This window comes from Microcaecilia unicolor, chromosome 3 (assembly GCF_901765095.1).
Source record: "Microcaecilia unicolor chromosome 3, aMicUni1.1, whole genome shotgun sequence".
Taxonomy (NCBI): domain Eukaryota; kingdom Metazoa; phylum Chordata; class Amphibia; order Gymnophiona; family Siphonopidae; genus Microcaecilia; species Microcaecilia unicolor.
This window is the reverse complement of record NC_044033.1, coordinates 530,053,241-530,067,561: the sequence shown is the minus strand read 5'-3', so window position 1 is coordinate 530,067,561 and position 14,321 is coordinate 530,053,241. Positions and strand designations below refer to the sequence as shown.

Genomic DNA, 14,321 nt, shown 5'->3' with positions numbered 1-14,321 from the left:
CTTAGACTCCTTTGGGAGGAAGGCCTACCATTCCTCTATGCTCGTGTCCAAGATCCAGTCTTACCAGCTCTACACGAGCATACACATGCGGAATAATGTGCGGCAGTTGGCGGGCTTGGTTGATGCTCTTCCCCCCGAGCAAGCCAAGCCTTTTCAGGAGGTGGTCAGGCAGCTGAAGGCGTGCAGAAAATTCCTGGCCAGAGGAGTTTATGACACTTTTGATGTTGCGTCCAGGGCCGCTGCTCAAGGTGTGGTGATGCGCAGGCTCTCATGGCTGCGTGCCGCCGACCTGGAGAATAGAATCCAGCAGCGGATTGCGGACTCGCCTTGCCGTGCGGATAACATTTTTGGCGAAAAAGTCGAGCAGGTGGTAGAGTCTCTCCACCAGCGGGACACCGCATTCGACAAGTTCGCCCGCCGGCAGCCTTCAGCTTCTACCTCTACAGGTAGACGATTTTTCGGGGGAAGGAAGACTGTTCCCTATACTTCTGGCAAGCGTAGGTACAATCCTCCTTCCCGACAGCCTGCGGCCCAGGCTAAGCCCCAGCGCGCTCGCTCTCGTCAGCAGCGTGCGAATCAGCAAGGCCCCGCGGCTCCCCAGCAAAAGCAAGGGGCGAGCTTTTGACTGGCTCCAGCAGAGCATAGCCGACATCCAAGTGTCAGTGCCGGGCGACCTGCCTGTCGGAGGGAGGTTGAAAGCTTTTCACCAAAGGTGGCCTCTCATAACCTCCGATCAGTGGGTTCTCCAAATAGTCCGGCAAGGATACACCCTCAATTTGGCCTCACAACCTCCAAATTGTCCACCGGGAGCTCAGTCCTACAGCTTCCAGCACAAGCAGGTACTTGCAGAGGAACTCTCCGCCCTTCTCAGCGCCAATGCGGTCGAGCCCGTGCCATCCGGGCAAGAAGGGCTGGGGTTCTATTCCAGGTACTTCCTTGTGGAAAAGAAAACAGGGGGGATGCGTCCCATCCTAGACCTAAGGGCCCTGAACAAATATCTCGTAAAAGAAAAGTTCAGGATGCTTTCCCTGGGCACCCTTCTCCCCATGATTCAGCAAAACGATTGGCTATGCTCTCTGGACTTGAAGGATGCCTACACACACATCCCGATACTGCCAGCTCACAGACAGTATCTGCGATTTCAGCTGGGCGCACGCCACTTCCAGTACTGTGTGCTACCCTTTGGGCTCGCCTCTGCGCCCAGGGTGTTCACAAAGTGCCTAGCTGTGGTAGCAGCGGCGCTTCGCAGGCTGGGGGTGCACGTGTTCCCATATCTCGACGATTGGCTGGTGAAGAACACATCCGAGGCAGGAGCCCTGCAGTCCATGCAGATGACTATTCGCCTCCTGGAGCTACTGGGGTTTGTGATAAATTACCCAAAGTCCCATCTTCTCCCAGTGCAGAAACTCGAATTCATCGGAGCCCTGCTGGATTCTCGGACGGCTCGCGCCTATCTCCCAGAGGCGAGGGCCAACAACTTGTTGTCCCTCGTCTCGCGGGTGCGAGCGTCCCAGCAGATCACAGCTCGGCAGATGTTGAGATTGCTGGGCCACATGGCTTCCACAGTTCATGTGACTCCCATGGCCCGCCTTCACATGAGATCTGCTCAATGGACCCTAGCCTCCCAGTGGTATCAGGCCGCCGGGGGTCTAGAGGACGTGATCCACCTGTCCACGAGTTTTCTCGAATCCCTGTATTGGTGGACGATTTGCTCCAATTTGACTCTGGGACGTCCCTTCCAAATTCCTCAGCCTCAAAAAGTGCTGACCACGGATGCGTCTCTCCTGGGATGGGGAGCTCATGTCGATGGGCTTCACACCCAAGGAAGGTGGTCCCTCCAAGAAAGCGATCTACAGATCAATCTTCTGGAGTTGCGAGCGATCTGGAACGCTCTGAAGGCTTTCAGAGATCGGCTGTCCCACCAAATTATCCAAATTCAGACAGACAATCAGGTTGCCATGTACTATGTCAACAAGCAGGGGGGCACCGGATCTCGCCCCCTGTGTCAGGAAGCCGTCAGCATGTGGCTCTGGGCTCGCCGTCAAGGCATGGTGCTCCAAGCCACATATCTGGCAGGCGTAAACAACAGTCTGGCCGACAGGTTGAGCAGGATTATGCAACCTCACGAGTGGTCGCTCAATTCCCGTGTGGTGCGACAGATCTTCCAGGCGTGGGGCACCCCCCTGGTGGATCTCTTCGCATCTCAAGTGAACCACAAGGTCCCTCAGTTCTGTTCCAGGCTTCAGGCCCACGGCAGACTGGCGTCGGATGCCTTCCTCCTGGATTGGGGGGAAGGTCTGCTGTATGCTTATCCTCCCATTCCTCTGGTGGGGAAGACTTTGTTGAAACTCAAGCAAGACCGAGGCACCATGATTCTGATTGCTCCCTTTTGGCCGCGTCAGATCTGGTTCCCTCTTCTTCTGGAGTTATCCTCCGAAGAACCGTGGAGATTGGAGTGTTTTCCGACCCTCATCACGCAGGACGAAGGGGCTCTTCTGCATCCCAACCTCCAGTCCCTGGCTCTCACGGCCTGGATGTTGAGGGCGTAGACTTTGCCTGTTTGGGTCTGCCAGAGGGTGTCTCCCGCATCTTGCTTGCTTCCAGGAAAGACTCCACTAAGAGAAGTTACTTCTTTCATTGGAGGAGGTTTGCCGTCTGGTGTGACAGCAAGGCCCTAGATCCTCGCTCTTGTCCTACACAGACCCTGCTTGAATACCTTCTCCACTTGTCTGAGTCTGGTCTGAAGACCAACTCCGTAAGGGTTCACCTTAGTGCAATCAGTGCATACCATTACCAAGTGGAAGGTAAGCCGATCTCAGGACAGCCTTTAGTTGTTCGCTTCATGAGAGGTTTGCTTTTGTCAAAGCCCCCTGTCAAGCCTCCTACAGTGTCATGGGATCTCAATGTCGTTCTCACCCAGCTGATGAAACCTCCTTTCGAGCCACTGAATTCCTGCCATCCGAAGTACTTGACCTGGAAGGTCATTTTCTTGGTGGCAGTTACCTCGGCTCGTAGAGTCAGTGAGCTTCAGGCCCTGGTAGCCCAGGCCCCTTACACCAAATTTCATCACAACAGAGTAGTCCTCCGCACTCACCCTAAGTTTCTGCCAAAGGTTGTGTCGGAGTTCCATCTGAACCAGTCAATTGTCTTGCCAACTTTCTTTCCCCGTCCTCATTCCTGCCCTGCTGAACGTCAGCTGCACACATTGGACTGCAAGAGAGCATTGGCCTTCTATCTGGAGCGGACACAGCCCCACAGACAGTCCGCCCAATTGTTTGTTTCTTTTGATCCCAACAAGAGGGGAGTGGCTGTAGGGAAACGCACCATATCCAATTGGCTAGCAGATTGCATTTCCTTCACTTACGCCCAGGCTGGGCTGGCTCTTGAGGGTCATGTCACGGCTCATAATGTTAGAGCCATGGCAGCGTCGGTAGCCCACTTGAAGTCAGCCACCATGGAGGAAATTTGCAAAGCTGCGACGTGGTCATCTGTCCACACATTCACATCTCATTACTGCCTGCAGCAGGATACCCGACGTGACAGTCGGTTCGGGCAGTCAGTTCTTCAGAACCTGTTTGGGCTTTAGGATCCAACTCCACCCCCCGAGGGCCCTGTTTGTTCTGTTCCAGGCTACACTCTCAGTTAGTTGGTAAATTTTTTAGGTCAATCTCAGTTATGTCCTCGCCGTTGCGAGGCCCAATTGACCAATGTTGTTGTTTTGAGTGAGCCTGGGGGCTAGGGATACCCCATCAGTGAGAACAAGCAGCCTGCTTGTCCTCGGAGAAAGCGAATGCTACATACCTGTAGAGGGTATTCTCCGAGGACAGCAGGCTGATTGTTCTCACAAACCCGCCCGCCTCCCCTTTGGAGTTGTGTCTTCCCTTGAAGTGTATTGTCTTGCTACATACTGGACTGGCCGGCTCGAGCCGGTTTCGGGCGGGAAGACGGCCGCGCATGCGCGGTGCGCGCGGGCGCGCGAGGGCTAGCAAAGGACTTTGCTAGTGAAGTTTCCGATTGGAGGGGCTGCCGTGGACGTCACCCCATCAGTGAGAACAATCAGCCTGCTGTCCTCGGAGAATACCCTCTACAGGTATGTAGCATTCGCTTTATACAACACAATTAAGGGTGCAAGAACCTACCTCACCTTTCATTTCCCCAAATGTCAAGGTCTAAATTACAAATCAACATATGCAATCAGCTTCACATTCCTATACACCAGAGCCTGGAACATACTACCGAAAGACCTAACATGCACAAACAACTACCTAACATTTTGAAAACTCCTGAAAGCCCACTTCTTCAGGAAATTCTTCTTCAATGAACTTGCATAGCCAAGTATAACACCGGCTACACACCTCAATCTAGAAGCACTAACAGAACTGAACACTGCCTATGCCTGATCCTAAACTGCTCTGTGGTGGAGATGAAAACGGTAACAGAATTCAAACATGCGTGGGATATGCATAAAGGAATCCTGTGCAGAAGGAATGGATCCTCAGAAGCTTAGCCAAAATTGGGTGGCGGAGCAGGTGGGGGGAAGAGGGGTTGGTGGTTGGGAGGCGAGGATAGTGGAGGGCAGACTTATACGGTCTGTGCCAGAGCCGGTGATGGGAGGCGGGAAGTACTGCTGGGCAGACTTGTACAGTCTGTGCCCTGAATAAGGCAGGTACAAATCAAGGTAAGGTATACACATGTGAGTTTGTCTTGTTGGGCAGACTGGATGGACCGTGCAGGTCTTTTTCTGCCGTCATCTACTATGTTACTATGTAATACTCCCAATATAATTCTAAACTGCTGTATAACAGTTCCTATAATCTTACCATGACCTATGTCTGATGCTAAATAGCTTGTAACACTTCCAGTATAGTCCTATATGCTTTGTTATACTTCTAATATAATCGTAACTGTAAGCCACATTGAACCTACAGTAGCTGGAAAATGTGGGGCACAAATACTGAAATACATAAATAAAAATAAACACAGATTATGTAGAAAAAGGATGGAATCCAATTAAAACAAAACTTAATTTACCTCAGAACTTACTCCTGCCAGAATTCTGCATTACTGTGGAGCGCAGAATTCAACATTTCCGCACAGAATATGTAAAAGGACAGACCCCCCCCCCCCCCCCCCCCCGCCACTCAGCTGACCCCCCTCCCACCCACTCACCCGACTCTCCGCCTGTAACCAGAAGGCCTACCTGTGCATTCCCTGGTGGTCTAATGGCCTCTTCAGGGGGGCAAGAAAGAACCCCACTCTTTCCTGCCCCGCTGCTGCTGCTCTGCTGCTGGTGCCATGCTTTTTCAAAATGGCCGCCGAGACTTCAAGCTGTAATCTCGTGATACTACCATTTGAAGTCTCAATGGCCATCCTCAAGGGAAGTAAAACCTCAATTTTTATGTATACCTACCAGATTATACTGTACTAGGTAGGAGATACAATCTATGTTTATATTTGAATTCAGATATGGTATATATGCTTATGAGGAGAACTATTGAGAGGATTGCAGTGGGCTCATGAGCTAGCCTTATGTCATCATTAAGGTTTAATGCATGTATACAATAACGCATTAGGTAATGTACCACCAAGAGCAAGGTATTAGGAAAAGCTGAAACACTGCAGTTTCCTGCAAAACATTTTTCTGTATGTGAGCTATCCAGTTAATAATAATTATTGGTTATAGTATAAATGTATAAAATTGATATACTGGTGGATAGTAAAAGCGAATGCAGGCATAAGTGACTAACTGTAATGCCATGAAAGGTAGCACTGTATGTACATACATGATATGGGATGTGGAACGCCTAATGGTCGATGATGGTTCCATCTGTGACACTGCCACATGTTCCTTTGGGGATATAATGGTTGGAATGGGTATGAACTGAGCACATTATTATCACTAATGTTAATATTTGAATTTATGTTAATCAATTTAAGACTGAGGATTTTTGTTGAATCTCAGTAACTGACTCAGTTGGTATATAGTAGATATTCTTCCAGAGATTAGTTAATAGATTAAATTTTAACTGTCAGACCCTCAACCATTCTTCTAACCTTTGGAGATCCCTTATCGTTTCTACTCCCTCCAGGGTATCCACTCTATTGGCTATCTTCATGTCATTCGCAAAAAAGGCAAACCTTTCCTTCCAACCCTTCAGCAATATCTCTCACAAATATATTAAACAAAATGGGCCCCAACACCGACCCCTGAGGAACCTCACTGCTGACCATCCTTTCCTTGAGCGGATTCCATTTACCACCACCCTCTGCCAACTGTCGGTCAACCAGTTTTCTATCCAGTTCACCACTTCCGGTCCTAAGTTCAGCCCTTTCAGCTTATTCACAGTCTTCTGTGGGGGACCTTATCAAAGGCTTTGCTGAAATCCAAGTAGATTACATCTAGCGCACGGCCTTCACCCATTTCTTTTGTCACCCAGTCAAAGACGTCAATGAGATTCGTTTGGCAGGATTTTCCTTTGGTAAAGCCATGTTGCCTCAGGTCCTGTAACCCATTCTCTTCTAGAAAGTTAACTATCCTTTCTTTCAGCAGCGACTCCATTATTTTTCCTACCACCAATGTGAGACTTACCTCTCCTCTCTTTTCCGTAGCTCACTCTGCTGGTATTGAAACAGGAGCAGTGTCGGACTATAGTATGGTGTGAGTGGACCTGGGAGTATTGGGGAGAAAAGCCTCTGCAAGGTGGCATATGAACCCCACGCTGTACTGAACCCTGAGTTTAGGGTTTTCCTAACAGAAGAGTGGTGGCACTATCTTAGTGATAATAAGCCTAGTGATACGAATCCAGTCACGTTCTGGGAGGCAGGGAAGGCGGTGATGAGAAGGAAAATCATAGAATATGGGTGGGGGGGATGCGTCCCATCCTAGACCTAAGAGGCCTGAACAAATATCTGGTTCGAGAAAAGTTCGAGATGGTTTCCCTGGGCACCCTTCTTCCCATAATTCAAGAGAACGATTGGCTATGCTCTCTGGACTTAAAGGATGCTTACACACACATCTTGATACTTCCAGCTCACAGGAGGTGTCTTCGATTTCAGCTAGGAACACAGCACTTTCAGTACTGTGTACTGCCCTTTGGTCTGGCGTCTGCGCCCAGAGTGTTTACAAAGTGCCTGGCTGTAGTCGCAGCGTCGCTATGCAGACTGGGAGTGCATGTGTTCCCTTATCTCGACGATTGGCTGGTGAAGAGCACCTCGGAGGCGGGCGCTCTACAGTCCATGCGAATGACTATTCAGGTGCTAGAACTACTGGGGTTCGTGATCAATTCCGCAGCTTGGTACAATCAATGGTGTTAAGCCACCTGGATTACTGTGATGCCATTAACACTGAATGCAAAGAACAAATCATTAAAAAACTCCAAACTGCCCAAAACACTGCAGCCAGACTCATGTTTGTAAAAGCAAAATATGAAAGTGCCAAACCCCTAAGAGAAAAACTACACTGGCTCCCCCTGAAAGAACGAATTACGTTTAAAATATGTACCCTGGTTCATAAAATTATTCATGGCGAGGCTCCGGCATATATGTTAGACCTTATAGATTTACCAACCAGGAACACAAAAAGATCAGCACGCACGTTCTTGAACCTCCACTACCCCAGTTGCAAAGGACTTAAATATAAATCAATATATTCATCTAGCTTTTCCTACATCAGCACGCAACTATGGAATGCACTGCCAAAAGCCTTTAAAACTATGCATGACCTAACAGCCTTCCGGAAATTACTAAAGACCAACCTGTTTGAAAAAATATACCACAATGAGCCATCATAAATGACCTAACATCATAACTCTAACACAACCAGATAAAATCAAATTCTGTACACCTAGCTGCTTCAATTAATTTTCACAAATGATCATTAATGCATCACCCCTTTACCTCTCATGCTTGAATTGATCTTTTTACCCAACATATTCAACAAGTTACTTCATCATCTATGAACTTTAATGTTAAACTGTTTTGTATTTCTCATGCCTGAAATGGTTATTATTATTATGGCATAATGTAAGCCACATTGAGCCTGCAAAAAGGTGGGAAAATGTGGGATACAAATGTAACAAACAAACAAATAAATAAATTATTCCAAGTCCCCTCTCACCCCAGTTCAAAAATTGGAATTCATTGGAGCACTGTTGAACACAAAGACAGCTCGAGCTTATGTTCCCGAGGCGAGGGCAGACAACCTCCTGTCCCTAGTGTCCTTGATTCTAGCGTCTCAACAGATCACGGCTCAGCAGATGTTGAGACTTCTGGAGCACATGGCCTCCACAGTTCACGTGACTCCCATGCCACGCCTACACATGAGATCAGCTCAATGGACCCTAGCTTCCCAGTGGTATCAAGCCGCGGGGAGTTTAGAGGATGTGATCCAACTGTCCACCGACTTTCGAAATTCCTTGCAGTGGTGGACGATTCGATCCAATTTGATCTTGGGATGTCCATTCCAAATTCCTCAACACCTCGCTGGAGTGGTCCTACTGGATCCTGCTAATGGGATCTGATTCGGACCTTGTGACACAGGGTCTATCCGAACTGCATTGCAGGTTCACTCTACTGGCTTTGGTGCGGGCCAAAAAAGTTATCTTGCAACACTGGGTGGATGGGACTCCCCCGCCCCCTCTTGCTAAGTGGTATGCAAATATGCTACAAATGGGAGAGGAAGGGAACTCTGGACACTACTCGAAAACGTGCCCAGGCCTATATTAATATCTGGCGGAGATGTCATGAATACCTGTCGTAGTTATCCAATAAATAAGATGTGGCTTTGATGGCATAGGTTGCGGTTCAGTCTCAGGGGAGGGGAGGGGGGTGGGGGAGAGGAAGGGAGGGCATGAGGGAGAGGGTTTACATTTTGTTTCTTTGTATAAAAAAGTGGAGAGTTTGGCACGAATTAAACACTTTGTTGTATTTCTAGCTGGCAGTGATAGCTCATTATTTGTTTTAGTTGGTTTTCATCTCATTGTATCACGTTCTATTACTATATTTACAATGTTTGGATAAAAGCTGCGGTGTTCTCTTGTTGCCTGTATCCTGTTATTCGTGCATTTCTCCTGTCAATAAGAACAGTTGAAAAAAAAAAAAAAGAACTTCTTAAACTGTTCTTTCTGATTTCTCGCAGCTTCAGAAGCTTCTTACTATGGATCCTACCAAAAGAATTACCTCAGAGCAGGCACTGCAGGACCCCTACTTCCAGGAGGACCCACTGCCTACATCCGAGTACGTGTCAAAGCATTTCCTGTCTAATGTGCCACAGTGGGAGTCATTACATTTTACCATATGCCCAACATGCATGTTTTTGCAGCTTTTAGCTTATAAGGTGTTTGCATGCCATCTGATGTTCTCGTGTGTGTTTTACATGCATCTTTTCAATAATCTTTGGGAATTCGTGTTTGTCAAGTAAAGAAATGAGACATTGCTCTTCACTCAGTATAGTTGATGTTACTCAGGGTTTGCTGACAATAGTGGTGGTTGTTATTGAGCACAAGTGATAACAGGAAAAGAATGAAAATAATGGAAATCCCCAGGGGCAGTGCTGCAAAGCTAGGTAAGCCTTTAAAGAGAGCTTCCTGTAGCAAAGTGCTTTCCTAAGATTCCAGAATACTATATATCCCCTTAAGGGAAAAAAAAAGAAAAGTAATAATTCTTCTCTCCTACTGGCTATGGGATTGTCAGCCAGCTCACACTCCTTAGATAGCTTTTCAGCGGGCCCTGTTAGGGACCTGAGAAGACACCAAGAGCTTGACCCCTGGAACTGACCCTAAATTTTAAGGAATATCATTTTTCATTTTTAAAGATTCTTTTTGTTAGGACCCAGCCCTGTAGGGTAGTGTTTTTTTTCTCCGAGCGCAAGCAGGCCCAATGTATTCTCACGTTTGTGACATCATTCAATAGAGCCTGGTTCAGATGCTGCCTAGCGCGCACAGCTTTAAGAAAGTTCTGGGAGCATCCCACCGCACATGAGCAGGTGCCTTCCTGGCCAATGCTCAAGCATGGGTACCTCAGTCTCTTCTTTTCCACGGAGCTGGAAGGATATGTTTTTGCAGTCTCCCTCCAGTTTCATAATTCTTTCAACATTCAAATGCACTCCTGTGCGAGTTTAGCGCTTATTTTGAGTTGTTTTACCTCCCTAATTGTTGTTGTAGTTCTTTTCCTTTTATGTTTATGTAGTTTGATATTTTTTAGTTTGTAAACTACTTTGCTCGCCAGCTAGAGCGGTATAGTAAATGCAATAAACTATCATTATTTTCTTTGGGTTTTTTTTCCAGCCCTTCAAGTTTTCTTTTTTTTTTTTTCATGGCTCATTAGGCCCACTTAGGCCTGAACATCGGCCTCAATTTCGGCCTCACACCCTTTATTCTTACCTTCAAAACAGAGCAATTTAATTTGCTATTCTTTTCTCAATGTCTAAGACGACCCCCAGTGGCTTCAAAAGGTATACCCAGTGTAATCGGGTGATTTTCTGCCATGGACCCGCACAATTGGTGCATTGGGCCTGACCACCAGCCTGATTCTTGTTATCTGTTTACAAATGCAACTGAGGATACAGAGGGCACATCAGGTCCAGCAGGAGAAACCTTTTGACTCCTTGAAGGCCAATCCGTTGACATCAGCACTGGAAGCATCAACCTTGATGGCTTCCCAGACTACGTCTACCACTGGGAGTGCACCGACATCAAGGAGGTCTCTACCTCCCTCGACATCAGGCACAGATAGGCCTCAGAACCAGTCAGCATTGGACCTGACTCCAAGGATGTGTATGGGTTCAATGTCATCTTTTTTGGCACTGATGGATCCTGATGCTGTGCATCAAGGGAAGCCTAAGAAGCATCGGTCCTCTTCAAAGCACGGTGATGGGAGTGCTGGGACATCAGAGTTGCCAGTCCGTGAGAAGCGTCTGCACCGGGAGGATCACTCCCCCTCTTTAGTGCACCAGTCTATGAGCAGCCAGGCTTCCGCTACAACACCAACTCCTCTCCAGACTGTCTCTGACCCAGCTTCCCAGCCATTGCCGATGCCTCCTCTCCATGAATGGTACCAGGCCATGCTCAGGGAAGAGCTGACGTGTTTTATTCCACTGCACTCTGCTCGGGTATCAAGGGCGCTTAGGCCAGATGTAGCTGAGCCTCAAATCCTTCCTGAGGCCCAGCCTTTGCCTGTGGAGAGGTGTTCCACACTGGCTTCTTGATGGGTGTCAACGTCAACCCATGCAGCACCACCCTCGACATCAGATGTAGCTAAAGAAGTCTGATCTGGACCATTCATAGGAGTCGGATGAGGATCTACTTTACTTCTTGGAGGAGGAGTCTTATGGTATCCCTTCTGACCCCTCCCCTCCACAGGAAAGGCATAAATCTCTTCCTGATAGATTCTTGTTCAATGATTTTGTGAAGGAGATGGCTTGGGTATCCCATTTAAGTTGAAAACAGAGGAGGAGCCCAGAGCTGAGATGTTATCAGTCTTGAACTATGAATCACCTCCCAGGAAGGGAATCATGGTTCTGTTACACCCTATCCTAAAAGATGCACTGATGAGGAACCTGGAATCTCCCTTCTCAGTGCAGGTTGTACCTAAGAAGGTAGATTTGCAGTATCCTATTCAAAAGGCTCCCGGATTCGAGAGGGCGCAAGTGTCTCACTCTCTCTAGTGGTTGACTCCGCTCTCATATGACCCAGAAACTCGGCACCTCCAGGTAGGGAGGCTTAGACTCTGGACTCATTTGGGAGAAAACTTTGTCAGGCCTCGATGCTTATTGCCTGCATCCAGACCTACCAGCTGTACAAGAGCAAATACTTGAAGTCTCTGGCTCACAGTGTGCTTAGTCTCATGGACTGTCTCTCTTAGGAACAGGCCACAGAGCTTTGTCAGTTGACCAAAAAGCAGCTGAATTGTAGAACAAATGATGCTTTTGACATTGTTTCCAGACTTTCTGCGTGAGTGTGGGAATCCGTAGACTCTCATGGCAGTTCAAGAAAGGTTAGCGGACGTTCACTGCTGAGGAGGCAATCTTTTGGGGGACAAGGTGGAGGAGGTCACTGACCTCATTCAGAAGCATACTGACACCATTCAGGTCCCTCTCTCAGCAGCCTCCAGCTGCAACCTCCTTTACTAGAAGGCTCCCGAGTGCGTTGAGACACAGACCCTAGTACTTTGAGTTGTAGTTATCCGCCACTTTCCTGCTCATCCCAACAGTAACAAGCTCAATGGTCCCATCCACGTCAGCCCTAGGACCCAAAAGTCACAGCCGGCTCCCCAGTCAAAGCAGGGGATGAGCTTTTAACTGGCTCCAGGAGAGCATAGCCGCAGTCCCAAGTAACCATCCCAGATGACCGTCTGGTGGGAAGGAGGCTGAATTGTTTTCCATCAAAGGTGGCCCATTGTATCCTCCAACCAGTGGGTTCTTCAAATAGTCTATCTTGGTTACACTCTACATTGGCAACAGAGACCACCAGATTGCCCACCGAGAGTATCATTCACCAGCTCTCAGCACTTGCAGAGGAAATCTCCATCCTTCTGCAGGCCAAGGCGGTCAAACCTGTGCCACCAGGGTAAGAAGGGAAGGGATTCTATTCCAAGTATTTCCTTGTACTCAAAAAGACAGGGGGGGTGGGTATCGTCCCATCCTAGACCTAAGGGCCCTGAACATATTCCTGATCAAAGAAAAGTTTAGGATGATTTCCCTGGGCACCCTTGTCCCCATGATTCAGAAACAAAATTAGCTATGCTGTCTCAACTTCAAGGATGCCTAGTTGCATATACCCACATCTCTGTGCTTCACAGTCACAGGAAGTATCTTAGATTTCAAGTAGGAAAACACCACTACCAGTACCACGTTCTGCCTTTTGGCCTTATGTCAGCTCCCAGTCTTTACCAAGTGCCTCGCAGTAGTCGCAGTGTCATTACACAGACTGGGAATCTATGTGTTTCCCTACCTGGATGATTGACTGGACTAGAGCACGTCATGAGAAGGGGTGCAAGCGTCCGTGCAAAGAACTATCTGGGTGCAAGAGCTGCTAGGGTTCATTGTAAACTACAAAATTAATGTAGAAACTGTGGTTTACAACATCACAATCAACCAAAAACAAACCACATAAATGGTTAACTGTTTATGTCCCATATGCCCTAAAGCAGCCTTTGATAATTCTATCTGCTCCTTATAGTGCATGAACTTTCTGAGAACTAACAATGCTTATCACTCGAGTTTTGAAATTTATAATAGAAAAGCAGAAAAAATTATGTTGGGAGGTTTTTATGCCTGTGAAAAACCCTTGGAGTCTGAGGCTTTTCCTCCCTCTATTTTAATATTCCATAAATACAACACCCCCTACAACTAGCCCCTAAAGCTGCTTCTCTCATTACAGCTTCTGCCTCTGTCCAGACCAACTCATTTCATGTGATAAAGGTATGTACATTGAATCCCTTATGAAAGAAGTACAAAAACTAAGAGAGGACGTGGCAAGACTAAGAAATATCTGGGACAACCTGAAATTCATCACAGAGATGCATGTTGAAACATTGGGGACTTCCAGCAAAGGGAGAGAAGATCTTGGGCAGACAGAGCACAGCTGGATGCAGGTCACTAGATCCTGTAAGATCAACCCTCTGACTCCATCTTCTGTTGATCTAAAGAATTGGTTCACAGCTCTGAAGGCAGAAGAGCTAGAAACATCTGAAAAACAGGAGGAAACAACAACCAAAAATGTCAACACCACTGGACAAGTGGCCAATAAGAAGTGGAAGGTAGTGGTGGTTGGAGATTCACTTCTGAGGGGTACTGAGGTGCCCATCTGCTAACTGGACGTGTAGTCCGGGGATCTGCCGTCTGGACATGTAGTCCAGGGAGGTGTGCTGTCTGCCTGGTGCCAATATTCGTGATGTTGCGGAAAGATTGCTTAACTCATCAAGCCTACTGACCACTCTCCTATGCTGCTCATCCATGTTGGCACAAATGATACTGCTGAGTATCCTACTGAACATATCATATGAGAATTCATGGCTTTGGGTCAGTGGGTGAAGCACCTAGGTACACAGGTGGTGTTCTCATCTATCCTCCCCGTTGAAGGTAAAGGCCGAATGAGAGAAGCTTGCATCCTGGAGCTAAATGCGTGGCTGCATGGATGGTGCTGACGAAAGTGCTTTGGTTTCCTAGACCATGGGATGATTTTCCAAGAACTACTGAGCAATGATGGTGTCCATCTATCAATGAAGGAAAGAAGTGTCTTCAGCAACAGACTGGCTAAAGTACTAAATAGGGCTTTAAACTAAAATTGCTGGGGATGGGTAAAAAAGGCCCCAAAGCCATAAAT

General features: G+C 47.6%; 1 protein-coding gene across 1 annotated transcript in view; it reads left to right on the top strand.

The window, feature by feature from the left end:
* CDK19 (cyclin dependent kinase 19) overlaps positions 1 to 14,321 on the top strand; it is a 391,521-nt gene that overhangs the window by 319,785 nt on the left and 57,415 nt on the right. Inside the window, exon 10 of the mRNA XM_030199212.1 lies at positions 9,137 to 9,234. Coding sequence (XP_030055072.1) covers positions 9,137 to 9,234 — 98 coding nt within the window. The remainder of the gene's footprint in view (positions 1 to 9,136; positions 9,235 to 14,321) is intronic.